Source organism: Siniperca chuatsi, linkage group LG13 (genome assembly GCF_020085105.1).
Source record: "Siniperca chuatsi isolate FFG_IHB_CAS linkage group LG13, ASM2008510v1, whole genome shotgun sequence".
Taxonomy (NCBI): domain Eukaryota; kingdom Metazoa; phylum Chordata; class Actinopteri; order Centrarchiformes; family Sinipercidae; genus Siniperca; species Siniperca chuatsi.
The window spans coordinates 9,463,562-9,490,085 of NC_058054.1; the positions used below are offsets into that span (position 1 = coordinate 9,463,562).

Below are 26,524 nucleotides of genomic sequence, written 5' to 3' on the forward strand. Positions count from 1 at the left end.
TAAGTGTTGCACACAAGTGGAAATAATATACAAGTATTTAAATAACATATATCACCCAAATTTGAAATACTGTATATTATATATATATGTGTGTCTATCTTCTTTATACCACCCTTTGAACATTTTAGGACGGAGGAGTGTGACATTTTCAGGAGAGAGCCAGAAGACCCCTAATGAGGATGAGGGAATGAATTTAGAAGGTCCAGATAGAGCGATCAAATTTGAAAAGGCATGTTTGCTTACCAACACCAAAGCGTTGTTCTTATATACATTATACTTACAAATGTGTTAATGCTTCAAATAAAAATCGTAATTTCAGGAGTTTAAGAAGCTTTACGAATACTTCAGTGCAAGGGTATTAGATGCACTGGTCAAAACAACAAAGTTATCCCTGGAAACCCTGAAAAGGAGAATTTGTGGCACTATGTAAGTAAGCCTTCCTAGACCTGTAAGTAAGTCTTTGTTTTTCAGTATGTAAAAAAAGGCCATTATCTAAAGAGAAATTGTATGATCTCTTACAGATTGACATCAATGTCTAAGTCTAAGATGGTCTCACTAATAAAATCTGAAGTCCAGCTGGTTATACCAAATGTGGTGAGTTTCTACTACTCATTGGCGATTGATTTCAGTTTGCGCTAGTTGTCTTGTAGGGGAGAAGCATAATCTAGAATTTCTTGCCAAATTTGTTTAACGGAAAATTTTGTTTCTCTGTCTGATATTTGTTGTCATCAGGTAATGATTCCCAATGTAGATGAGATCCAACATGTCATAAATGATCTAATCGACTTGGTGTTGGAAGTTAGCAAAGGTATCACATGGTCGCGGGAGTACAGTCACAGGGGCACTAAGAACAAAGGTAAATCATTGTTAGCATGCACATGGATGGAAAAAACCTGAAAGACAAGACAGGAATGACACACAGTATGTCCTAAAATATAATGAAAATATGTCAATCTTAAGTAAAGAACAATTCATCTTAAATTGACACCATAGTATATGAAGTTAGTTTAAGCTAATTAAGTTGTTAATTTGTAGATCTCCTTATTTTAAGAAATTCAAAAACAGAATAGTCTAAATTTATTATTTAATCAGTCCAGTTTGGTCCAGTCTTCTGACATGGCCCGTATCAATCGAAGTTGTTTATAGCACTTTGATCTGATGTGTGAATATGATTAGTTTTATAAATCTTTAATTGAAATTGTCAAGAACAATTTTTGGTTATTTTGTGTTTGTGCCTGTTTGTGATGATCCCATAGGTGGAGAAAAGGAGAATTTCCATTACAGAGTTGTTGAACACAAGGACATCAAAAAAGTTGTGCTCATTCTGAAATCAGCGGTCAGCTCCCAGAGAGAAGAAGCGGCTGATATCCTAAAGGAGTTCAATCCTTTCAGAGTGATCTGGGATGAGGACATGAACCTCAAAGTCAAGGTTTGCTTTCCTGCAAACATAACATGTTCTTGTTTTGAAAATCAAATTTTCCTATAATACTAACATAATGATTATTTTAACTTTTAAAAGGAATTCATGGACAGCAATCCATCCTTGATCCAGATCAAATCTGAAATTCAGCACTATGACTCAGTTGAAGAAGAAATTGATGATATCAAACCCATCATTGTTATGGGTTTTACTGAAGTGTCAACAGGTAAGGTATAATGCCATAATGTGTTCTAGACCTGATAAATTCTAAGTTACAATTTTTTACCTGCACTCTGACTTTTCTTCTGGCCTCTACACAACATTTTATATTGTGTGCTGCTGGGTCACATTCCACTAGAGAATGGAGCAGTTACAGCACACAGCCAGAGGAAGGAGCTAAAGCTTTAGTTTTCCCACTATTACAGCAGCTATGTGAGGCTATACTTACGCACACCAATTCTTTGAGCTAAATGCCAACTTGCTCACAGTGACAAAGTTAACAGGCTAATGTTCACCAGCTCGGTTTGTTGTGTTAGTATACTAACATTTGCTAATTAGCACAAAAGACAAAGTATTGGACTGTCAGTTTTGCAGGTATTTTATCACAAACCAAAGTAATTGACAAATTGAAATTTTGACCTGATGATGGTGCTAGGTGATAAGGAAGGGGATCTCCAAACTGATTACAATTCATGCTGTGAGAAACATTGTCTGTACAAAATGTCACAGCAATCCATCCAATAATTAGACATTGCACTCAAAACCACAAATGTTAATCTTGTGGTGGCACTATGGGATGAAATTCAGGGGATCACGAAAGTCATCAGAATGCATCCTCTGGGAAAATTTCATGGCAATCAATCCAATTTTTGTAAAGATATTTCTGTCTGGACCAAAGTGGTTGGCAACATCCTCTTTGTCATAGGAAACATTTGATTTTATAGGAAATGTCTAATGACTATTTGAGTTATAAATAGAACAGAATGTTTTCTTACTGGTTATCTCATCACTTGTAGGTTGGGCCTGGTTTGAGAACTATGTGTGTTAGAGGGGATGAATGCAAATTCTGCACTGTAAATTGTATTGTTTTTATACAGAGCCATTAAAGAAGTCCTTGACAGTTAAGACCAAAGCCTGGAAGAAACTGTTGTGCAAATACCTGAAAGAGGAGTACAAGAAGAAAATGATCGACATCAGCATACATACTAACAAATACCTTATACAACTATCTCAACCTGTGGCTAATCTGGAAGATGTGCGCCGTGCTATGGGGGCCCTTTCTAAGCTTCGGGATGCTGAAATACAAACTGATATGACATTGATTTCCATTGAGGTATGAATAGAACAGTAATTAGTTTTCAAGGATGTAGTTTAAGTGTAGTCTATAACAGCAATGGTTATATGATCATGTACAGACCAAAAATAAAAAACACAAATGGCTGCATTGCTGAGGGCGTATGGCTACAGGTACTAGTTAGAGGATGGAAAATGATCCAGTAAGTACATTTTTAGTAAAATATCCATTCATTTTTAAGACTTATTAGATACCAAAACAAAACACAGTGGTTTATGTTACAATGAGAATTGATTTTACGATTCTGGAAAGCTTTCATGGCAGCAATCATTTTATCCTGTCTTGAAAAAATGTAAACAGTATCCAGGAATGTGCATGTACTGTATTTGATTGTACCAAAAACTACTTCTGATTTATAATTTCCCCCTTTGCTGTGTTGACAAGTTACCTACCACACCTCCAAGGGCAGCCGCTTGCAATCAGTATTTGATTGACCACTGCAGTGCGTTGCCAGATGAAGTATGCATTGTGACTAAATTTGAGCCAGGGTCAGCCGGAGGACCCTTTTTCTTTTTGCATTTCTGCATTGACCCCTGTTGTGCTAACCCAGTGGTCTTACTGAAATAAATAAATACATTCTGACCAAGTAGCAGACCGTAATGGATCAGCAGACAGAATTTAAATTTTTGTTACTTTTCCAGACCTGGTGAAATCTTGTGTGTCTCTGAAGAACGTTCTTTCATAAGTTAGCTGTGCAGTTTGATTTATGTAGCTGTCAAATAACCGTCTTTTTAATCATGTTTTACAGGAAGCCTATGAAATTTTGACTAACTATGAATCAGAAGTGACCAGAAGAGAAGCAGAGGGGGTGTACAATCTGAGGCATTTCTTCACAAAGCTTCAGTCTAAAGCTGTTAGTATTATCATTACATTTATGTTTTTTTTGCTTTGGGATTTTATAATGTGTTCTGTAACTCAGTTGTGATCTTCATTTTTGATTACTGATTTTCCCAGAGATCCGTGCAAGATGAGCTTGTTCGTATGCAGCCCAAGTTCAAACAAAACCTTCTGGAGTGTGTTGCCATTTTCCAAAATGATGTTGGCACTTTTATGGAAAAATATGATTCGGTAAGTAATCTGTAAATCTTTTAAGTCTTATCAGTTTTCAGTCAATCAATTTAATTCATCTACTAATCTGTTCTTGTATAATCGTGTTTTTAGGAAGGCCCCATGGTCGATGGAATAGCTCCCCAAGAAGCCAGCCGCAGGCTCCAGATCTGCCAGGTAACACTGTTAATTAACTTAATACTATCCTATATACCAGTCAATGTTAGATGCATGAAAAGCATGTAAACAAATAGAAAGGCCCTATACTGGCCTATGTGGCACACTAAAGACTAAAGATTTCAGTTTGAGGTTAAGATTTATTGAAATTGTAAACATTTCTCTAGATCCTCCCTTTTAATACACACTTCACATCAGTGTTTTAGACCACTCTTTTAGGTCACTTAGATGTGTAAAAAAAAAAAAAAAAAAAAAAGATCAATGTCTAAGTGAGATGGAGAAAACTGATACCCAGTTGGGGCTATTTTAAATAATGTCTGTACCAAATTCTGATGTATAATTTCCTCCCTTACTGTCGACCAGCTACTTACCCCACCTCGTAGGGCAACCCGCTGTAAAAAATAAAGTATATATAACTTTGGTTTTGTGATGCAGTTGTACTTATTCAGTGTATCAGTTCATAAGACACCAGTCCAAGGAGCTTAATGCAAAAGTATCAGAGGTGATAAGTGAGCATGGGATTTAATTGCATGTACATTTTTTCTATAAACACAAACATTTATCCATATCCACACACATTTTTGATGATTTGTTTTTTGGTCTTGAAATGTTTATTTGTATTTCAATATCTGTTTTAATTGGTTGTTTTCCTACTAAATAAAATACAAAAATACAATTTTTTGAGATTAGATTATCTTGTGTATTTAATACAGACCTTTTTTTAATTTTACTCAGGCTAAATTTGAAGAACTGTGGAGACATTTCAACACATATACCTCTGGGGAGCAGCTTCTTGGCTTGCCAGTCACAGAGTATGACTGTCTACAAAACAAAAAGTGTGTTACTACTCTACAAAAGCTTACCCTACATTACCAGAGCAATGATAGTTCTATCAGTACTTAGGTATGGTTTTAATCCCTGATGGTATTTTATAAAGGATTCAGACTAATAGATGATGATTTTCTATGATTACCTCAGAAAAGAGCTTGACCTGCTACAGAAACTCTATGGCCTATATGATGCAGTGATGAGCAAGATTAGCGGGTACTATGGCATTCTGTGGACAGCGGTGGATATTGAGAAGATCAATGCAGAACTTTTGGAATTTCAGAACAGGTAATCCAGATATTTCTGTTAATTGTCCCCACCTTACTGTTACAACCAATTTGCTATGCACTGGGATTTTTCATATGATTGTGAACAACTTGGCTTTTAGGTAGGCATGTGCCAATATGAAAACGTCAGTACAAGCATCATGCCCAAAATTAAAGGCGGGGTACACCATCATTAATACAATATTGTCTCTATTATTGCTTTGAAAGTATCCAAATGTAGGTAGTGAAAATGAAAACTACAACTCTTTGTATATTTTTTCATACGTAGACATCAATGATTAAACCTATTTCTAGGTGCCGAAAGCTACCCAAAGGACTGAAGGACTGGCAAGCCTTCCTAGACCTGAAGAAGACGATTGATGATTTCAGTGAGTCATGCCCTCTGCTTGAGATGATGGCGAACAAATCTATGATGAGGAGACACTGGGACCGGATCACAGACCTGACTGGGCACCAATTTGAGGTGGAGTCCAGTACCTTTAGACTGCAGAACATCATGGAAGCACCTCTGTTGAAGTACAAGGACGATATTGAGGTTTGCTGGCAGTTTGGATACTGTGGGTTACAACCTTCCCTAATTTCTAGTCACAGTATATTATCTTATTATTTTGTTCACCCTCCTAAGGTCGGCTTTTTGCATTTGTACTTTAGGACATTTGCATATCGGCTGTGAAGGAGAAGGATATTGAGGCTAAGCTGTCACAAGTGAAAGAAGTGTGGTCTGGCCAGATCCTAAGCTTGAATACATTTAAGGATAGAGGAGAACTGATGCTGAAAGGGGCAGAGATAGCAGAGATTCTCACCATCCTGGAGGATAGTCTGATGGTACTGGGGTCACTGATGAGCAACAGGTATAACAGAGCAAACACTGACTTATAATTATTAGCAAATTATGACATTTACAAAAATCAATATTGAACACCAGGTAAGAAAAAATGGATTGAGGACATAAAAAAAAGTCTGCTACTAGACAATGTGACTATAACTGATGATTCAAAGAGGAAAATAAAGTACTGATGCAGATAATTTTGACTATTTATTCAAGGTATCCTTTCAGACATAGTGCCCACACAATGTCTTGTGCTATTTAAAGGAACTTGTGTCCTTGTCCACCTTTTACAGGTACAGTGCCTTCTACAAAGAAGAGATCCAGGATTGGGTCTCCAAGCTTTCAACATCATCTGATGTCATTGAACAGTGGATTATTGTACAAAACCTATGGATCTATTTGGAAGCTGTGTTTGTTGGGGGTGACATCGCCAAAGACCTGCCACAGGTACAGTGCTAAAATACTTTATCTTTATATTTTGAAAATTACAATGTTGAGCTCTTCCTTAGTAAAATACATAATTACTTAATTTTTCCTAATGTAGGAAGCAAAGCGTTTTCAGAACATTGACAAGACTTGGATTACGATCATGCAGCGAGCCCAAAAAGTCCCAAATGTGGTGGAGTGCTGTGCGGGTGATCCAACTCTGGGAGAGCTCCTACCAGATCTTCAGAAACAGCTGGAGTTCTGTCAAAAATCTCTCGCAGGGTAAAGCTTTGTCAACAACCTTTTGTAGTTTATTACTTTTTGTTAGAAACATCAGTGGAGCTAAAAACAAAAAAATCCCCAAAAAATCTTCTAGGTTGTTCTACCTTGTTAGTGCATTGTATAACTGTATTTTAATTTCAGTGACCTCCCCACAGATTGCTGCTGTCAGTATTTTGAAAAGCAAAACACTGATGTATAAGAGATTCAAGCAGCATAGAAGTGTGGTTATTTTGAAACAGCCTCACTGCAAAGTAACCGTTGGTTTTTCATTCAGGCGTCATCATCAGACTTAATTTTTATTGATTTATTTTTTCTTCATTTAATTTTGGTTGCTTCTCATGCCTTGCAAATGCTTTCGACCAAAAAGAAATCATTGTCCAAATTGACATAGACCCTGGCTTTCCTGCTACAATTGATGGAGACAATGAGTATACTGGAGATGATGTGATCTAACTTAACAGGTACCTTGAGAAAAAGAGGCTCCTGTTCCCACGGTTCTTCTTTGTGTCTGATCCGGCCCTCTTGGAAATCCTTGGACAAGCCAGTGATTCTCACACAATTCAGGTTAGAACATTGATTGTCACTATAAAAAACCTTTTAAAAAAACCTGTTGTAAAAAGGAATCATAGTATTTCTGCCGATGTTTTTGGTCCCATTTATGTCTTGGATATCTCTAAAACTTGCCAACATATTTCAGTAAAATTTGGCAGAAAATAAGGCCAAGGATGAGAGGATTAGGATGTAACCCAGGTACAGATACTAATCAGCAAAATGTTAAAGGATTTCTTAACATTGTGAGAGAGGAAATGCTAATTTCTTGTGAAGTTCTGCACTTTTTAGATGAAAAACATCTGGCACATGAATCCTATGGTTGTCTTTTCAAAGTGACAAAATGTACGCTGATAATCTATGCAAAATGTTCAAGTAGTAATCTGTCATATTGATATTGATTTCTTGAACTTGTTTGGTAAAAAATGTAGCAAAACTAATTTTAGGTGCAATTATTTTTTCAGTCACATCTACTTGGAGTGTTTGACAATGTTAATGAAGTGGAGTTTCATGCAACAGAATATGACAAGATTTTAGCTGTTATTTCACAAGAGGGAGAGAAACTACAGGTATGTAATGCTTAATTGCATTTGCAGATTGTAACTGTAATGTAATTCTGCATTTGCAGAATAGAAATATGATGTTTAACTGCATGTGTTACGTTTAATGTAAATCACTTTGTTGCAGCTGGTCTAAATGGAGCTGATTTGGGTAGTTGAATCTATAACAATGCATGTGTGTGTCATGTGTTTTTTTTTGTGAAATCTTAATTGATAAGATAACTTACTGCAGATGAGTGTAGTGGAGAAAAATATGAACAAAACTAAACAACCTTAAAATTGGAGTCAAGTAAATGCACTTTGAGCTTTTCTGTACTGATCACTAGTATAGTATAAAATAGTAAATATGTGTTTGTGGTTTCAGCTGGACAGTCCTGTCATGGCCCAGGGACCAGTGGAGCTCTGGCTCGGGGAGCTGTTGTTAAAACAGCAGGCTTCATTACACTCTGTTATCAAATCTTCAGATCTAGAGATCAACGATGAAGACTTTGATCTTCTCTCATTCCTCAACAAGTTCCAAGCACAGGTCAGATAACAGTAGTTTGGCTGTCAGTGAAAAGTTTAGTAAGTTGATAGCTGTCATGCTAGTAGCGCCCTAATACCTTTGTATTAGATATCAGGTCAACACTAGGCTTGTACAGGACGGTCAGGAGGATGGTCAGAACCATAACAACAATTGTCCACCTTCTGACCACAGATTCTTGTAGATGCTTTCACAACAGAGGTTTTAAACACTGTTCTTTAAGGTGTTCCTAGAAAATCCTCATAACACATTTTAGGGAAAGGCTTATCCATATCTTGATCAAATTACTACATAGTGTTCACTTGACAGCTTAGCCTGGGTGTCCAGAAGTATGGCATCATGCCTCATGAAACATCTACAAAGTTGATCATGACTTTAATTTTCTAATTCACTGTTCTCTTCCTGCCTTCATCAGTGACTGAGGCAGCTTAACAAATAATAATAGTCATGGTCCTTTTAATATTCTTGGATGTACTTTGTGACAAAAGTTTGTAAAATAACAAAAATGAAAACCCTTGTAGTGTTGTGAGGTATGAAGAGAGACTGACATTAGTAGTTCATTAGTTGTTTTTTAGTACAGGATGGCAGCGCAACAAATGTATCTTAGCTCATAATTTCAGGTTACATTTCGATAATTCACTTCATAAGATGCATCTTTTCAGGCATTGTTTTGCTCTTACTTCTTCAGGTAGGGTTGCTTGGAATCCAGATGCTTTGGACAAAATATTCAGAAGAGGCACTGCAAAATGCTGAAGATGACAGAGAGATCATGTCTTTTACCAAAAAGAAATTCTTAAATATACTCAGCGCACTCATTAAACAAACCACATATGACCTGAGCAAATTTGACAGAGTCAAATATGAGACGCTCGTCACAATCCATGTGCACCAGAGTGATATATTTATTGACTTAGTAAGTTCTTTGAAAAATCTTACTCCTGTCATGGATCCTTTTATATGACTGTTATTGTCATTTATGTACACATTCAGACTGATTTCCTACTTTGTCCTCAGGTAAAAAAGCGTATAAAATCTGTCAGTGACTTTGAATGGCTGAAGCAGAGCAGATTTTACTTCAGGGAGGACCTGGATAAGGTCATTGTGTCTATTACTAATGTCGACTTCATTTATCAGAATGAGTTCCTAGGCTGTACCGACCGTCTGGTCATCACCCCTCTGACTGACAGGCAAGAGAAGAGAGATTTTGTTACCTAATAATTAAATTAACTTTTCATATAGTGTTGAATTTCTAAGTTGATTAAGAGAACTGCTTTTTATCCACAGGTGTTATATCACCCTGTCCCAGGCTCTGGACATGAGTATGGGCGGAGCTCCTGCAGGGCCAGCTGGCACTGGCAAGACTGAAACCACTAAAGACATGGGTCGCTGCCTTGGCAAGTATGTGGTGGTGTTCAACTGCTCGGATCAGATGGACTTCAGAGGGCTTGGCAGGATATACAAAGGTATCCTAGGCAATGAAACAATCATAGACTGTATAAAAGAAGTGGACGTAGTCACCGTGACGTCACCCATTAGTTTGTGGACTACGGTTTTGAAACCTCGAGATTGGCTTTTGGTCGTCGCTATCTTGTTTTTTTGCAACCAGTGACCGGAAGTAACCATAATTGGACAAGGGGGTGGTGCTGGGGAGCATAGCAAATGCAAAGTTATCAGCTAACGCTAGCATTAGCTAGATTAGCAAGGCGTATCCGAAATTCACGTTAACTGTGATATTAATTGGGATACTAATTTTGGCTAGTGAAAAAGGTTTTGGTTGCTGGTCATTAGAAAGAATGTAGGTTTATTGCACTTCCGCATTGGCTTCACTTTTCAGCCCCGGAGGCTGCCGCTTGGAAACAAACCATTCAGCAGTGTGGTGTACAATTTCAATTATCTCATGATGTATTCTTTTTTCAGGCCTTGCGCAGTCAGGGTCCTGGGGCTGCTTTGATGAGTTCAACAGAATCGACCTGCCAGTGCTTTCTGTTGCTGCTCAGCAGATCTACATTGTTCTGATGGCACGCAAGAAACTCAAAAGCACTTTCATCTTTACTGATGGAGACTGTGTGGATCTGAATCCAGAGTTTGGCCTTTTTATCACTATGGTAGGATACACAAATGCACAGGAATCTTATATGAAACACCTTAAAACTAGGTAGAAAACATTATATATACAATAAACAATGTGCCGTCATTCCATGTCTAGAATCCTGGATATGCAGGTCGTCAGGAACTTCCTGAAAACTTAAAAGTGCAATTCAGGACAGTGTCTATGATGGTACCAGACCGGCAGGTGGGTCACGGTTACTTTTAATGGAAAGCAATATTTTTCCTTTTGCTCTAGTCTTAACAGACAGTCACTTCTCCACTGTTGTCTTTGGCAGATCATCATGAGAGTCAAACTAGCCAGTTGTGGATTCAATGAGAATGTCATCTTAGCCCAGAAATTCTTTGTCCTTTATAAACTGTGTGAAGAACAACTTACAAAGCAGGTGAGAATATTGAGGCCAGTGCTTTATTACTATTTTGAATGATTGTTGACCTACTGACACCCAACCTCTGCTATTTGTCAGGTCCACTATGACTTTGGCCTGAGGAACATCCTGTCTGTGTTAAGAACACTGGGGGCCAGTAAGCGAGCACGACCCGATGATTCAGAGTCCAGTACTGTCATGAGAGTGCTGCGTGACATGAATCTTTCTAAACTGGTATGACAGGAATTCAGTGTTGACCATCAGGGATAATACTTTATGGAGGTATTGTACCATGTTGCAGATACTGTGTATATGAATCTTTTTGTATGTTTCAGGTGGATGAGGATGAGCCCCTCTTCCTTAGTCTGATTAATGACCTATTCCCTGGTATCCAGCTGGATGGGAGCACATATGTTGAACTTCAAGCTGCTGTTGCCCATCAAGTTGAGCTTGCTGGTATTGTCAACCACCCACCATGGAACCTCAAGCTGGTTCAGGTACCTCAAAACCTCTTCATCTGCATGTTAAACTTCTGTTGTGTTTTGTGTCTTATGAAGTACTGTTTGGAACATACGTCACTGATATGATACTGTTACTGTCACTATCAGCTTTATGAGTCTTCACAAGTACGCCATGGCCTGATGACTTTGGGCCCAAGTGGATCTGGGAAGACCATGGTCATCAACATTCTCATGCGAGCTATGTCTGAATGCGGAAAACCACACAGAGAGATGCGCATGAACCCTAAAGCAATCACTGCACCACAGATGTTCGGTCGTCTTGATGCAGCCACCAATGATTGGACTGATGGGATCTTTTCCACTCTGTGGAGGAGGACACTTAAAGCCAAGAAAGGTTTGTAACACAAAGTTTACTGCACAGTAAAACTAATATTGCTCAATTTATGTCACAAATTGCCTTGAGAGAGTATCTGAAAATGTGGAAGATAGAGTTTGAGAATTTAAGGATTGAATTGTGACATGTGTACACTTCAGGGGAGTTCATATGGATTGTGCTAGATGGCCCTGTGGACGCCATATGGATTGAGAACCTCAACTCTGTGCTGGATGATAACAAAACACTGACCCTGGCTAATGGTGACCGCATCACCATGTCGCCATCATGCAAGCTGGTGTTTGAGGTGCACAACATGGATAATGCCTCCCCTGCTACTGTGTCCCGGGTGGGTATGGTTTTCATGAGCTCCTCAGCTCTCAGCTGGCAACCCATACTCCAGGTACAGTTGTTTTGTTAAATCATCAAAGGAGAGAGTGTTTGCAGAAAAGAAACTATGCTTGTTTTTACAATGAGGTGCTTAGGTGGAACATGGGCTTTATGTTGTAGGGATGGGCTCACAAGCGCAATGCAAAAGAGGCAGAAAGCATTATGAGTTTATATGGCAAGATATTTGAGGATGCTTACTTATATGTGAAGCAGAACCTTAAACCAAAAATGGAGCTCTTGGAGTGCAACTACATAATGCAGGTATGTATCCAGAAAACTGCTGAAGACAAATGATGGCTCTAAACTTTCATGAAACACTGATTTATTTGATTATGATCCACCCTCAGTCTGTGAATCTGCTGGAGGGCCTCATCCCAACCAAGGAGACAGGGGGCTTGGCCGATAGCAAACACCTTGAACGCCTCTTTGTCTTCTGCCTGATGTGGAGCCTGGGAGCCATTTTGGAGTTAGAGGATAGGGACAAACTGGAAGCTTACATCAGAGGTCATGACAGCAAAATTGATGTGCCTCAAACACAGACAGGAGAGACTATATTTGAGTACATGGTCAACCCAAACGGTACAGTCATATTACACATTAAATACCATCTCTTTGCTGTTTATCTGGTTTTTGAGTGAGTGTTTGAAGGACTGTTTTATCGTGGGCAGACAACTATATGACTTCTGTTTCAGGTGAATGGTGTCATTGGAATAACCATGTGGGGGAGTATGTCTATCCAACTGACCATGTACCAAACTACGCCTCCATCCTTGTGCCAAATGTGGATAATACAAGAACCTCTTTCCTGCTGGAGACTATTGCCAAACAACGCAAGGTGATCTTGTTTCTTTTAAAATAACAGAAGTATTTTTCATTATTAAAGGTAATTACTTTTTTTGCTTTAAGGTATGTCTGTGAAAGTGAATATTATGTTTGTATAGGCCGTACTGCTCATTGGTGAACAAGGGACAGCTAAGACAGTGATGATAAAAAGCTACACAAAAAAATACAGCCCAGAGACAGACATGTCCAAGTCCCTGAACTTCTCATCTGCGACAGAACCCATGATGTTTCAGGTAGAATATTTATCATGTTCTGTATGCTTGGCTTTGTACATTTCTGAATAGTTTTTTGAAGCATTTTTTTCCCCATTACAGCGAACATTGGAAAGCTACATTGAGAAAAGAATTGGCAGCACCTATGGACCCCCAGGGGGACGCAGGATGACAGTCTTCATTGATGATATCAACATGCCGATTGTCAATGAATGGGGAGATCAGGTGTTTATATTGAAGGGATTTTAATATATTTACTATTTCATGTTCTTTCATGTAACTACTGTATGTGACTGTCCAACCAGATTACCAATGAGATAGTACGCCAGATGATGGAAATGAGCGGCATGTACAATCTGGACAAACCAGGAGACTTCACCACTATTGTGGACGTACAGATATTGGCTGCCATGATTCATCCGGGTGGTGGGAGAAACGACATCCCACAAAGACTGAAGAGACAGTTTACAGTCTTCAACTGCACTCTGCCATCCAACACCTCCATTGATAAGATCTTTGGTAGCGGTCTCTGAAATGATACATTTTTCAACTTACTGTAGGTTGTATGAAACACTCAAATTGTCTTTTTCTGCAGGTGTAATCGGCTTTGGATATTTCCATACATGCAGGAAATTCAAGCCTGAGATTTCAAATATGGTGAAGTGTCTTGTGTCTGCTGGGAGGATTGTATGGCAGTGGACAAAGGTAATCGCATGGAAGATGAAAGGAAATTGGTTATAGGGATGGATTTGTAAATGAAAACGTGACCTGATTTGATCATTTCACATTGAAGGCAAAAATGCTTCCTACACCATCCAAGTTCCACTACATCTTCAATTTGAGAGACTTGTCCAGGATCTGGCAAGGAATGTTAAACATTAAGGCAGAGGAGTGTAATGATATCCCCACTCTGTTGGCTCTTTTCAAGAGTGAATGTACAAGGGTGATTGCTGACAGGTACAGTGCTTACATACAGTAACTCCCCTTTTAAGTAAAGCAAAAATGGCAAAAAGACAAACTGAAACACTGTTTTGCTATAGGTTTATTTGCTCTGAGGACAGAGAGTGGTTTGAGAAGGCTGTATGTCGTGTGATTCAAGAGCATGTTGACCCCAGCCTTGTTTCAGAACTTCATCCTCAGCCATACTTCGTGGACTTCCTGCGAGATGCTCCTGAGCCCACTGGAGAAGAAGAAGATGATGCTTGTTTTGATGCCCCCAAAATTTATGAACTGGTATGTACTTTGTATTTAGACCATTGTATGGTATTTGTACTGTATATATACTGTATATATTTATGTATGATGTATAAAACTGTCACCATCATCTGAGCAAACTAACGTCCTTCAAGGTGCCAAATTTTGAGTTCTTATCAGAAAAGCTGATAATGTATCAGTCCCAGCACAATGAGGTCGCAAGAGGCTCCAGCCTTGATCTGGTTTTCTTCACGGATGCCATGACTCATCTTGTCAAGGTCAGAATAAAAGCCAATCTAACAGATATATATCCTGTAGAGTAAACTATAGATGATTCTGATTTATTTGAGATTTGCATTCCTATAGATCTCACGAATCATTCGAACTGACAATGGTAATGCCCTTCTTGTGGGAGTGGGAGGATCAGGGAAACAGAGCTTGACTCGCCTGGCCTCATATATAGCTGGATACAGCATCTTCCAGATCACATTGACAAGGTAAAAACAGAAGAAAAAAAATAAAACTGTTGCCAGCATTAGTGAGGCAACTCAGAAGAAAGTGGCCACGCACTTATAAGATAAGGTGGTAAATAAAGTGAAAACTTGAAAAGGTCTCTATGTAGTTTTGTATTTTGTTGTAAAATGTTTGTAGAAAGGCTACACGTGAGTTTCTTAAATATTATATTTAAATTCTAATTAACTGTTTTAAAATTAATTTGTAAGATAAAATATTCTGATTCTGCTAACTGATATTGTTCCTCTACAAAAAGTGGACACTTTTTAAAAATTGCTCTCACCTTTTTAAATACATTACAAAACATGCTATTATCATATTACCTAATTGACTCCAATGTTTACAAGTAAATTTATATATTGTAAAATGTTATTTTGAGGTAACTTTGTTATAATAACATAATGCTGGATCACTTTGTCACCTTTGTAATTTTGATTACTTTGATAAGATGTTGTTGGAAGAATTAGAGTTACAGTTTGTCTTATAGTTCATGAAAAACATGGGCCTGTTAATTTCTACTTGGTAGCAATGAACAAAAGAACTATATTACCCAATAGTCGCAAACCTATAACACATACAGTGCATGATTATTATAGTATGTGTTCTTTTGGACTAAACCATGGCAAGGCCATTTTGATTAGAAACAGAACGTTTTTTAAAGAAGCACCAGGCCTGTTTGATAAAAAGCAATGGAATAAGTACCCCATGACATGCACTTGTCTCGGCCATTGTTTTACTGCATTCACACTTACAAGAGCATATACAGGATATACTGAGGGTTTGTTTCTTACACTGCTATGTTTGTTTTCTCATCAGAACATACAACATAAGTAATTTCATGGATGACCTGAAACTGTTGTATAAAACAGCTGGGGCTAAGGGGAAAGGCATCACCTTCATCTTTACGGATAATGAAATAAAAGATGAAGCCTTCCTTGAGTACCTCAACAATGTTCTTTCTTCTGGAGAGGTGAGGACGTCACTTCAACAATAACAGAAACAAAGTGGCCAGACAAAAGCTTTTACTGGTCCTGATTACTTCACTGTCAATTATCTGCATGCAGGTCTCCAACCTTTTTGCTAAAGATGAGATACAAGAGATCACCCAAAACCTGATCTCTGTGATGAAAAAGGAGTTTCCTCGTGTTCCACCAACTTTTGACAATCTTTATGACTACTTTATAGCCCGGTCCAGAAAGAATCTGCACGTAGTTCTTTGTTTCTCACCGGTAGGTTAAAACTTTGTATATTGATTACGTTATATTTCTCTGCATCTTTATTTATTTGTCTACATTCTTACCTGCTGTATTTGACTTCTTTCATGTCCTGTATTTGTTCTGTTTCATGCATGACAATTTTAAACTTTTACATTACACATGCACCCCTGCATAAGTGAATATTCTCATTTGAATTACGTTGTATCTACTCTCCTTGACAGGTGGGGCAGAAGTTTCGCTCAAGATCCCTGAAGTTTCCAGGATTAATTTCTGGCTGCACCATGGACTGGTTCACCCCTTGGCCCAATGAGGCTCTGGTGGCTGTGTCCAACTATTTCTTGTCAGAGTTTCCAATGGTTTGCTCTGCTGATGTGAAGGCTTCTGTGGTGACCACCATGGGTACATATCATGACAAAGTGTCCGAAACTTGTGAAACATACTTCGAAAGGTATAACATCCAAGTCATATATAGGTTCACACTGTTGCATTGTAATTATTTATATCCAGATATTCTCAAGTTTTTAGTCCAGAGACATATTTTACATGAACTTAAAGCTGTATGCTGTTTCGTCTTTCAGGTTCCGAAGAAGAACTCATGTTACCCCTAAATCCTACCTCTCTTTTATAAATGGTTACAAAACACTGTACACTGAAAAGTACAACTATATCAACACACTTGCAAAGCGCATGAATGTTGGTAAGGAAGTTTAGCAGCAAGGCAATGAAGATGACATGTATGGACAACTTTGCAAGGTCTACTCAAAGAAAAGGATTTTAAAAGGTGTTACTGATTTCCAGGGTTGGCCAAACTGATGGAGGCTAGTAAGTCTGTGGCTCAACTATCCAAAGATCTTGAAGTCAAGGAAAAAGAGCTGGCTATAGCATCTGTCAAAGCTGACAAGGTAAATAAAAATACAGGCACCAGCCTTCTGCGACCCTGCGCAAGATAAGTGTGTATAGATAATTGATGGATGGAGGATGGATAGTTATGTGTAACTTTTCTCAAAACTTTAAATTTACAAAGTGAAATAAAAACAAGCATGAAAGGTTTCCTCATGACACAAATTTGTCATGAGGAAAAAACTCAACCAGAATATCTGCCCCATGTTTAGTGAAAACTGGATGAAATGTCAACAGCTTATAGACATTTATGTGATACAGTTTATTATGTAGAACATTTCTTGTTGCATTCACAGGTGGTGGCAGAGGTGACAGTCAGTGCTGAAGCTGCTACCATTGTAAAGAATGAGGTCCAGGTTGTGAAGGATAGAGCCCAGAAAATTGTGGATGGAATTGAGAAAGAGAAAGCTGTTGCAGAGGAAAAACTGGAGGCTGCCAGACCAGCTTTAGAAGAGGCTAAAGCTGCACTAAATGTGAGATTTGTGTGACTTTATTGAACATATTTGTGTATTTACACCATATATAGTGTACTACATGATAAACTTAAAAATTTTACAGACCATCAAGCCTGCTGACATTGCCACCGTGAGAAAATTGGCCAAGCCACCACATCTGATCATGAGGATTACGGATTGCTGCCTGATTTTATTCCAAAAGAAGTTGGACACTGTCTCTATTGATCCAGAACGGCATTGTCTTAAGCCATCATGGGCAGAAGCACTGAAGGTAACAAAAATAATTTTTATTAAATTTCAGTTGTTGGGATTCTGCTCCAGTTACTCAAAACCAGCACTTTCTGTGAACCCATATAAAGAGATATGACTGTTGTCTGTATTTAAGTTCCAGTATGTGTGTTCTATAGTGTTAATAATACTAATACTAATAACACACCCAAAATAATCAACATTGTGAAGTTACTTATGGCTCCCTTTTTTCAAATTTTCCTTGTCTACTTTTTAGCTTATTGGTTCCACTGGTTTTCTAACCTCCCTCCAGCAGTTCAAAAAAGACAAAATTAATGAGGAAGCAGTAGAACTGCTGAAGCCGTACTTTGACATGGAGGATTACACGATGGAAAATGCCAAGAAAGTGTGTGGTAATGTAGCTGGTCTGCTAGCATGGACACGGGCTATGGCCACATTCTTTGGCATCAACAAAGAAGTGCTGCCGCTCAAGGTAAAGTTAATGCAATGTAGATCTGGCATAGTTGACTATTGTACTTGTACTAATATTGGGTTCAAAACGTTCTGCTTTAAGCCTGTTTTAGGGTGTACACATTCATTTTAGGTGAATAGTAGTCATTTTTAGATACTGCGTTATATATAAAAAGGACTGCATTGAACTTCACTGTCCTTTGTCTGTGTCCAGGCTAACCTGGCCATTCAGGAAATCCGGCTAAGAGCGGCCAATAATGAGCTAAGCAAGGCTGAGGCTCAGCTGGCCGACAAGCAAGCAGAGTTTGACAAAGTCAAGGCCAAATGTGATGCTGCTATGAAAGAGAAACAAGTGTGATTCAACCTTATAAAACAATTTAACATTTCATTTACTTTAAGCTAGAAATTGAAATTGTGGATCACTTAAAATATAAATAAATTGTTTTCAGGACTTGTTGGATGATGCTGAGATGTGTAGGAATAAAATGCAGGCTGCATCTGCACTTATTGATGGACTTAGTGGAGAGAAAGTTCGCTGGATAGAGCAAAGCAAAGAATTTAAATCACAGATCAACAGGTGAAACTGAATTTAATATTGAAAAATAATTTTCCCAAGGGACACATAAAATTTAGGGGACATTTATTAATACAATTGGGATGGGCTCTTTAAGGAGAGATTTGCATTTTATTGATCATGGAAGCGTTTAAATGAGGTAATTTGCTTTTATTCTTCTTGGCAGACTTGTGGGTGACGTGCTCCAGCTCACTGGCTTCTTGTCTTACTGTGGGCCATTCAACCAGAGTTTCCGTGTCATGTTGTTGAAGGACATCTGGGAGGTAGAGCTCAGGAGCCATAAAATCCCTTTTACAGAAAACCTCAACCTCATTTCTGCCCTAGTGGACCCTCCCACTGTAAGAACAAACAAAGCAACCTTTTGACCTTACTACTAGCTGCACAAGAAGATATTCCTATAATTAAACACATTCACACTCCTGTTTCTGTTTCAGATAAGTGAGTGGAACCTTCAAGGACTCCCAGGAGATGACTTGTCTGTGCAAAATGGCATCATTGTCACAAAAGCAACAAGATATCCCCTCCTCATCGATCCCCAGACTCAGGGAAAAGCTTGGATTAAGGAAAAAGAAAAGACTAATGCATTCCAAGTACGTAGTGAAATGCAGTTTAGTTCGCTAGTCACCATTATTAGCTTAAGCCTGTGGCATTTTACACTGCATAAATTAGCGTAGCGGCTAGTGGACTTTTCCTCTACTCATAGCTTAACAATAAGTTGTCCCCCCCAAAACAGTCAACCTAGGGGAAACACTGCATTGCTGTCATCCTCTTGCGCTCTAAGATGCTGTTTAACGTTAATAATGTTGGATTACTATTTCTTATTTCATAGTCTATTTGGGATTTTTGGGGTAATGCATATACAATAATAATTTAAATAAATAAGCAACGGTCAAAGCCTCGAAGCATTCAGTCAGCCCTAGTGGAGTTGTGCCATTTTCATTCAAATCAGTTGTTTGGGTAACACATGATATGGAAGTAATCTGTGATGTCTCTTTCAGGTGACATCACTCAACCACAAGTTCTTTCGCTCTCATTTGGAAGACTGTCTTTCCTTGGGACGCCCACTGCTTATTGAAGATGTATGTGAGGAGCTGGACCCTGCCCTTGACAATGTCCTTGAGAAAAACTTCATTAAATCTGGGACTAGTTTCAAGGTAATCAGCTGTAATACTGCATTGAAATCAACAATACAACTGTCCTCTCTCCTCTCATAAAATCTTGAATTTGTCTTGTGTAGGTTAAAGTGGGAGACAAAGAGGTAAACGTGATGGATGGCTTCCAGCTCTATATTACCACCAAACTGCCTAATCCAGCATACACCCCAGAAGTCAGTGCCAAGACATCCATCATTGATTTCACTGTAAACATGAAGGGCCTGGAGAACCAGCTACTTGGTCGCGTCATCCTCAGAGAGAAACATGTAAGTGTTTTGGCGTTTTTTCCATGTTTTACAAAACAGGTTTTTCTCACATGGATTTTTCCATTAGCGGTAAATAATATAACATGAAATTAGAATCCGAAATACTTTATTGATCCCTGAGGGGAAACTCTTTAGCCTATGAAATGGTGAAAACAGCTATAATACCTTAAGCCCATGACCCAGCAACAGTTTTAAAGACATCACATGGCAGCCTCCAAACGGGTCCTATGTGTTAGGCTAGCTGAATCAATGTTTTCTCTTACACAATATTACCTTGTTATTACAATATTGAGCATGTAATATTGATCGTGCTTGGGTTGCACATACATTTTAGTTGCACTAATAAGTAATAAAGTTTCAATTTTTTTAACAGGAACTAGAGGCAGAAAGATTGAAGCTAATTGAGGATGTTACTGCCAATAAGAGAAAAATGCAGGAGTTGGAAGACAACTTGCTGTACAAACTCAGCAGCACAAAAGGTACAACAGTTCCTGGTGTAGGTTAATGCCAGTTTCTTCGAAGCCATACCTGTAGTGTATTTATATATTTCTAAAAATAAAAAAGTGTTTCTGTTTGTGTGATTTAAAGGTTCATTGGTTGATGATGACTCCATGATCGGCATTCTGAGTACAACTAAGCAAACTGCTGCTGAAGTTAGTGCAAAGCTCAGTGTTGCAGCAGATGCAGAGTTGAAGATCAATATAGCTCAAGCAGAATATCGTCCTGTTGCTTCCCAAGGCAGCATCTTGTACTTCCTCATCACAGAGATGAGCATGGTCAATGTCATGTACCAGACCTCCCTGGGTCAGTTCCTCAAAATCTTTGACCTGTCACTGGCAAGGTATGGTTTCACCAAAACTGGTTTAAGAAGTATGTCTGACCAATCTTGGTGTTTGTTTTGAGGATACGGCTTGAGGCTGTAACAGCTTTTGGACCTCATATTTTACATTATGTTACAAGTTAACTTTATTATTAACTTATTTAAACTCATGAAGCTTACTTAAACAACCAACAAATTTGTCTAAAAAGAACTAAAACTAAACAAAAAAAGATGACAGTTGGTGGTAAATGGCCAGGCTATAGGTGCTGTAATGCGCTCCAAGGTGTATTGATGTAGAAAATAATTCCTTTGGTGGCAGAAATACCATTTGTGTTGTAGTATTCTTCATCTTTGTCATTTTATCATATCAAGACATCTTGTTGCGTACTCTCTCTGTCTCTCCTCTGTTTACTGTTGTTACTATCATGAATATGCTTTTGCAGGTCTGAGAAGTCCTCTAAAACTCAGAAGCGAATTGCAAACATCATTGAATATCTGACCTATGAGGTGTTCATATACACAGTGAGAGGCCTGTATGAAAACCATAAATTCATCTTCACACTCTTGCTGGCCCTCAAGATTGACTTACAGAATAACAAAATAGAGCACAACAAATTTCAGATTCTTATTAAAGGTAAGATAGTCATCACTGCCAGTGAAATCTGATGCACTCATCTTATAACAAAATAACTTTGAATATACAAATAGGTGGTGCAGCTCTTGACCTGAAGACCTGCCCCTCAAAGCCATTCAGTTGGATCCTGGATATGGTATGGCTAAATTTGGTGGAACTCAGCAAATTGCCACAGTTCACTAACATCATAACCCAGGTGAGCTAAGGTTCCATGGATCATACATCTGAATTCTCCATTAAAGTCCTTACAAGTTGTTACTATTGACATATTTTGTAGGTGTCTCAAAATGGGAAAGCCTGGAAAGCATGGCTCAATCTTGATGCCCCAGAGGAGGGTGTCATCCCAGATGGATACAACTCCCTCGATGTCTTCCATAAACTTTTGCTAATAAGGTTGGATCCTGCTGCCAGCCATGTTGCTTATGTGTTCAAATACACAATATATTTAATACAATATCCTTACAAGCTATTTGTTTCACAGGTCTTGGTGCCCTGACCGTACCTTGTCTCAGGCCACAAAGTATGTAGGAGAATCCATGGGCATGAGGTTTGCTGAGCCGGTCATCTTGAACCTTCACAGCACATGGGAGGAGAGTGACCCTCGCACCCCTCTGATTTGTTTCCTTTCTATGGGCTCAGATCCCACCGACGAAATTGAAACACTTGCTAAGAAACTTCAACTTGGTGAGCTTTACTGCCCTATTGAACTTAAAACTTTTATAAGCTTCACATCTTAACCCTGAAGAATCATACATGAGCTGCATGTCATTATCTCACTACATTGTTGTGTCTTGTAGAATGCAGAGCTATATCCATGGGGCAAGGGCAAGAGGTGCATGCAAGGAAGCTTGTTAAGACATCGATGACACAGGTGTGCATTCTAAGTTAATTAAGTGGTACATTGTAAGAATGAATACTTTTAAAGTGATGGTTGGCCATTTCATCTGATCTATGGCTTCTGTATCTGGATATGTATAGGGAGGCTGGGTCCTTCTGCAAAATTGCCACCTGGGCCTAGAGTTTATGGATGAGCTGCTAGAAACTATCTCAACTGCAGAGACCATGCATGATACTTTCAGGGTGTGGATCACCACAGAACCACATGATCAATTCTCCATCACACTCCTACAGGTGACACTTTACAAATCTTTTATGTAAGGTGTTATGGATTTATTACTTCATATATTACTTTATTTCCTGACATGTACAAGCTTAGAGCAACTTTTTCTCACCTGTTTACCTTTAGTCCTCTATCAAGTTTACCAACGATCCACCCCAGGGAGTGCGTGCTGGCTTGAAACGAACATTTGCAGGAATTTCACAGAACCAGTTGGAAGTCAGCAACCTACCCATGTGGAAGCCTTTGCTGTATAGTGTGGCCTTTCTCCACACTGCTGTTCAGGTACTGTTCATTCCAAGGTCACAGATGAAGTAGAGGAGCTTTATTTAGAGGAGCCAATGAAGCAATACATTGCTCTTGGCACAGCTCATACTAGAAGCAGAGCAAAATATAAAAGGAATGCTGACATAGCCCTACTTCATTTTATAATTCTTAGTTTTTTATGTTATCATTTGGAAAGAGAAATGAATGGCTTTAAAGCCAATTCAGGGTGTTATTTGTAAGGTAAGGCTAGCCTATTATGATTGAGTCATCGATGTATTTAAATGGCCTAAGTGTGCAGTAACAGTAAGTCCTTGATTGAACAACATAATAGAAAACTTACTTGTGTTCTTGAGTTTTTTATTTCCAAGACAGTTAGGGACTATGTTCTTCATAATCACATAGTGTTTTTCTTTAGTATTAATTCATGCTCATTGACTTGATTTTAAATGTAATCATGTGTTTTATTGGTTCTTTTTTTAGGAACGACGCAAATTTGGACCATTGGGTTGGAACATACCATATGAGTTCAACTCTGCTGATTTTACTGCAAGTGTTGAATTTGTTGAGAAACACTTGGATGATTGCGGCCCCAGGAAGGTGAGGATTCAGCAACAGCAGTCTAATTTAAAAGATTTACTTATCATCTTCCCTCACATGTAATTTTGTACTTCTTCCCCACAGGATGTGTCATGGGTAACTGTGCGATACATGTTAGCTGAGGTGCAGTACGGAGGAAGGGTTACAGATGACTATGACAAACGCCTACTCAAGTGTTTTGCACGTGTAATAATCCAACTTCTGTGTTCATTCACATGTTACATCTCCTTGATCAATAATTTTATTTAGTTTTGTACATGAGAATGGGTGTTTTTCATTGCAGGTGTGGTTCAGTAAAAAGATGTTTGACCCGTTATTTTGCTTCTACACGGGCTACAAAATTCCAGTGTGCAAGACAGTAGAGGAGTACATGGAATGCATTCAGAGCTTGCCCACTGTGGATTCACCCCAAGCTTTGGGGCTGCATCCTAATGCTGATATCACGTAAGGAAACATTATCTTAAAACTATTAATGATATAGATACTGTGCTTATAATGTGTGATATTATAATGTGTAATGTTATTACTAATATACAATTCATGCTTTGTGTTCAATGTTGACTAGGTATCAGACGAACACATCTGCTGAAGTGCTGGACACAATCACAAATATCCAGCCTAAGGAAAGCGGAGGGGGATCAGGGATGACTCGAGAGGCCATTGTTTACAACATGGCGAAGGACATGTTGGGGAAACTGCCCCCTAATTATGTGCCACATGAGGTCAGTTTATTTGATCATTAGAGTTTTGGTCACCAATTCTTACACCAACTAAAATCTAAACTCTGCAACCTTTATGGGTCAAGGTCAAAGCCAGGCTGTTGAAGATGGGAGCTCTGAACCCAATGAACATCTTCCTACGTCAGGAGGTGGATCGAATGCAAAGGATCATCAGTGTAGTGCGCATTAGTCTGACTGACCTGAAGCTGGCCATTGATGGTACTATCATAATGAGCGAGGTCAGTTTACTGATTCATCCCATTACTCATTCTAAACCATTAGCGCTTTACTGTTTTTTTCTTAACATACTAACTCAGTACATGTTTATAATGCAATTCTAAAAAACTAACCACAATGATCATCAGTATTGCAATCATATTGCAATACTGAAACGTTTTATTTTGAATGTCAAGTGCAAAAATCTTTTTTATTCTTGAAAATATGACTTTACTATCTTGCAAAATAGTGAAGCTGTGAAACTACTGATCTGTACTTGACACCTAGAACCTCCGTGATGCACTGGACAATATTTTTGATGCCCGTGTGCCAAACCTGTGGAGGAAAATCTCCTGGGAGTCATCCACATTGGGCTTTTGGTTCACAGAACTTGTGGAGAGAAACAAACAGTTCCACAGCTGGGTATTTGAGGGGAGACCCAAAACCTTTTGGATGACGGGCTTCTTCAACCCACAGGGTGAGTAACAGGTTTTTGTAGAGTATGGCATTATTAAACTTGTCTTACACCAATAAATAAAATAAACACTAGACTGGTTGTATTAATGCTTAAGTCACTGTAGTTTTGAGCTTAAAGGAAAATAAATGAATCCCAACAGATTAATCCGATTGATTGAGACATGGTGAGTTTGTACGAAGTAAGAAATGTCACTATCAGCTGGGGGTTGAATTGATATTTACAATTCAACCCCAGCTGATACCCCAGACTTACACTAATAATTTCTTTCCTGGGAAATGTTCGCAGGGTTTCTAACAGCTATGAGACAAGAAGTAACAAGGGCAAACAAAGGCTGGGCTCTGGACACAGTCACCCTGCACAACAAAGTACTGAAGCAGGCAAAGGAGGAGATCACAGCCTCACCCACAGTGAGTCAAAAAGCATGGAAATGTTAGCAATACAGCAACTAATAATAATAATACATCAATCTAAAAATTCAGCTTACACTTACTTTCATGATAAACTTGGTCGGACATTGTACAACAGTATTGTCTGCTCATTTTGATTGTGAGACAAGTGAACAATTGATGTTTATTTTTTAGGGAACATGCATTATTCTGTCACTGACTGTCTTTCCTCAACAGGAGGGAGTTTATGTTTATGGTCTGTACCTGGATGGTGCCGGCTGGGACAGGAAGAACACCTATCTCATCGAGTCCTCACCCAAAGTGCTGTTCACACCCTTGCCTGTCATCCACATGTTTGCTGTCAACTCCACTGCCCCCGTGGATCCTAAGCTTTATCTCTGCCCCATCTACAAGAAACCAAGGCGCACAGACCTGAATTACATCACAGCAGTGGTGTTGCCTACCATCCAGTCACCAGACCACTGGATCTTGCGTGGGGTTGCCCTGCTCTGTGACATCACATAAAAGCTGAATGTCTTAATTAATGTGTATATGCTTATATAATAAGCATATAATAAAAATCCCTTTTTAATGGCCTCCATCCTAATGCCTGTCAAGAGGTATACTTAAGATAGTAGTTATATTGCAGTGTATTAAACAAAAATGCACGCTATACCATCTAGAATGGATGGTCTACTAGTTGACAAATCATTCCAGTGGTATATAGTGATGAGGTTTTCCTTTGCCCTTTTATGCATTTAACGTGCCAGTGATCAGTATATTGGCCAGGTAGTGTGAGTGACCTCTCAAATGTTGCAGTTACATTACATGTTTATTGAATAACTGATCACTACCACACTGCTGAAATGCTTCACTCACAAAAGTCTAAATACTGTTGGTAAAAATATGTCTTTGATATTAACAGTAAATTCCGTTAATATTAAAACCTGATCAATTCTAGTTCTTTTCCATCTGACATAAAAGGCTTGACAATGTTTTTCTGCAGGAAGTTGAGTTGTATTAGTATTTTGAGTGAGTGGGTTTTCACCAATCATGTAAGCAGCACTACAGATAAATAATACTAGTGTTTGAGAATGTCATATTGATCATAAATCCACTTGCATGCATTTTGCACTCAGGTCATTCACACATGCATGTAAACCTAGGTCAACATGTTGACATCCTCCCTTATAAATCACATTCAGAGGAATTCCAAGCACTTATAATAAGTTCCCACAGTGCAATTTATATGATATAGAATATTCAATAAACACTTTCAAAGT

General features: G+C 38.6%; 1 protein-coding gene across 7 annotated transcripts in view; it reads left to right on the forward strand.

The window, feature by feature from the left end:
• LOC122887589 (dynein axonemal heavy chain 8-like) overlaps positions 1 to 25,837 on the forward strand; it is a 35,864-nt gene extending 10,027 nt beyond the window's left edge. For 4 of the 7 annotated variants that reach the window (XM_044220954.1, XM_044220953.1, XM_044220956.1 and 1 more), the window contains 71 exons: positions 129 to 229; positions 320 to 426; positions 522 to 594; positions 733 to 856; positions 1,257 to 1,429; positions 1,520 to 1,646; positions 2,518 to 2,753; positions 3,523 to 3,627; positions 3,729 to 3,842; positions 3,936 to 3,998; positions 4,734 to 4,834; positions 4,977 to 5,114; positions 5,408 to 5,648; positions 5,765 to 5,964; positions 6,236 to 6,389; positions 6,487 to 6,650; positions 7,112 to 7,214; positions 7,664 to 7,768; positions 8,124 to 8,285; positions 8,971 to 9,195; positions 9,297 to 9,469; positions 9,567 to 9,745; positions 10,200 to 10,387; positions 10,489 to 10,575; positions 10,667 to 10,774; positions 10,856 to 10,990; positions 11,092 to 11,253; positions 11,365 to 11,611; positions 11,752 to 11,993; positions 12,101 to 12,241; positions 12,328 to 12,559; positions 12,673 to 12,815; positions 12,922 to 13,056; positions 13,138 to 13,260; positions 13,341 to 13,554; positions 13,631 to 13,740; positions 13,829 to 13,992; positions 14,076 to 14,268; positions 14,385 to 14,507; positions 14,596 to 14,726; positions 15,559 to 15,712; positions 15,807 to 15,971; positions 16,181 to 16,407; positions 16,538 to 16,656; positions 16,758 to 16,861; positions 17,156 to 17,332; positions 17,418 to 17,585; positions 17,820 to 18,035; positions 18,228 to 18,365; positions 18,463 to 18,590; positions 18,754 to 18,925; positions 19,022 to 19,177; positions 19,586 to 19,741; positions 19,825 to 20,007; positions 20,381 to 20,486; positions 20,596 to 20,848; positions 21,271 to 21,461; positions 21,536 to 21,657; positions 21,739 to 21,854; positions 21,943 to 22,145; positions 22,259 to 22,332; positions 22,440 to 22,592; positions 22,708 to 22,863; positions 23,326 to 23,442; positions 23,527 to 23,628; positions 23,726 to 23,886; positions 24,008 to 24,164; positions 24,248 to 24,400; positions 24,666 to 24,855; positions 25,141 to 25,262; positions 25,479 to 25,837. In XM_044220954.1, the coding sequence (XP_044076889.1) occupies positions 129 to 229; positions 320 to 426; positions 522 to 594; positions 733 to 856; positions 1,257 to 1,429; positions 1,520 to 1,646; positions 2,518 to 2,753; positions 3,523 to 3,627; positions 3,729 to 3,842; positions 3,936 to 3,998; positions 4,734 to 4,834; positions 4,977 to 5,114; positions 5,408 to 5,648; positions 5,765 to 5,964; positions 6,236 to 6,389; positions 6,487 to 6,650; positions 7,112 to 7,214; positions 7,664 to 7,768; positions 8,124 to 8,285; positions 8,971 to 9,195; positions 9,297 to 9,469; positions 9,567 to 9,745; positions 10,200 to 10,387; positions 10,489 to 10,575; positions 10,667 to 10,774; positions 10,856 to 10,990; positions 11,092 to 11,253; positions 11,365 to 11,611; positions 11,752 to 11,993; positions 12,101 to 12,241; positions 12,328 to 12,559; positions 12,673 to 12,815; positions 12,922 to 13,056; positions 13,138 to 13,260; positions 13,341 to 13,554; positions 13,631 to 13,740; positions 13,829 to 13,992; positions 14,076 to 14,268; positions 14,385 to 14,507; positions 14,596 to 14,726; positions 15,559 to 15,712; positions 15,807 to 15,971; positions 16,181 to 16,407; positions 16,538 to 16,656; positions 16,758 to 16,861; positions 17,156 to 17,332; positions 17,418 to 17,585; positions 17,820 to 18,035; positions 18,228 to 18,365; positions 18,463 to 18,590; positions 18,754 to 18,925; positions 19,022 to 19,177; positions 19,586 to 19,741; positions 19,825 to 20,007; positions 20,381 to 20,486; positions 20,596 to 20,848; positions 21,271 to 21,461; positions 21,536 to 21,657; positions 21,739 to 21,854; positions 21,943 to 22,145; positions 22,259 to 22,332; positions 22,440 to 22,592; positions 22,708 to 22,863; positions 23,326 to 23,442; positions 23,527 to 23,628; positions 23,726 to 23,886; positions 24,008 to 24,164; positions 24,248 to 24,400; positions 24,666 to 24,855; positions 25,141 to 25,262; positions 25,479 to 25,766 (10,973 nt within the window). In that variant the 3' untranslated portion in view covers positions 25,767 to 25,837. Of the gene's footprint in view, positions 1 to 128; positions 230 to 319; positions 427 to 521; positions 595 to 732; positions 857 to 1,256; positions 1,430 to 1,519; positions 1,647 to 2,517; positions 2,754 to 3,522; positions 3,628 to 3,728; positions 3,843 to 3,935; positions 3,999 to 4,733; positions 4,835 to 4,976; positions 5,115 to 5,407; positions 5,649 to 5,764; positions 5,965 to 6,235; positions 6,390 to 6,486; positions 6,651 to 7,111; positions 7,215 to 7,663; positions 7,769 to 8,123; positions 8,286 to 8,970; positions 9,196 to 9,296; positions 9,470 to 9,566; positions 9,746 to 10,199; positions 10,388 to 10,488; positions 10,576 to 10,666; positions 10,775 to 10,855; positions 10,991 to 11,091; positions 11,254 to 11,364; positions 11,612 to 11,751; positions 11,994 to 12,100; positions 12,242 to 12,327; positions 12,560 to 12,672; positions 12,816 to 12,921; positions 13,057 to 13,137; positions 13,261 to 13,340; positions 13,555 to 13,630; positions 13,741 to 13,828; positions 13,993 to 14,075; positions 14,269 to 14,384; positions 14,508 to 14,595; positions 14,727 to 15,558; positions 15,713 to 15,806; positions 15,972 to 16,180; positions 16,408 to 16,537; positions 16,657 to 16,757; positions 16,862 to 17,155; positions 17,333 to 17,417; positions 17,586 to 17,819; positions 18,036 to 18,227; positions 18,366 to 18,462; positions 18,591 to 18,753; positions 18,926 to 19,021; positions 19,178 to 19,585; positions 19,742 to 19,824; positions 20,008 to 20,380; positions 20,487 to 20,595; positions 20,849 to 21,270; positions 21,462 to 21,535; positions 21,658 to 21,738; positions 21,855 to 21,942; positions 22,146 to 22,258; positions 22,333 to 22,439; positions 22,593 to 22,707; positions 22,864 to 23,325; positions 23,443 to 23,526; positions 23,629 to 23,725; positions 23,887 to 24,007; positions 24,165 to 24,247; positions 24,401 to 24,665; positions 24,856 to 25,140; positions 25,263 to 25,478 lie in introns of those variants that run through there. The other 3 variants (XM_044220955.1, XM_044220957.1, XR_006380567.1) reach the window with 3 other exon arrangements.
• The last annotated feature ends 687 nt before the right edge of the window (positions 25,838 to 26,524 follow it).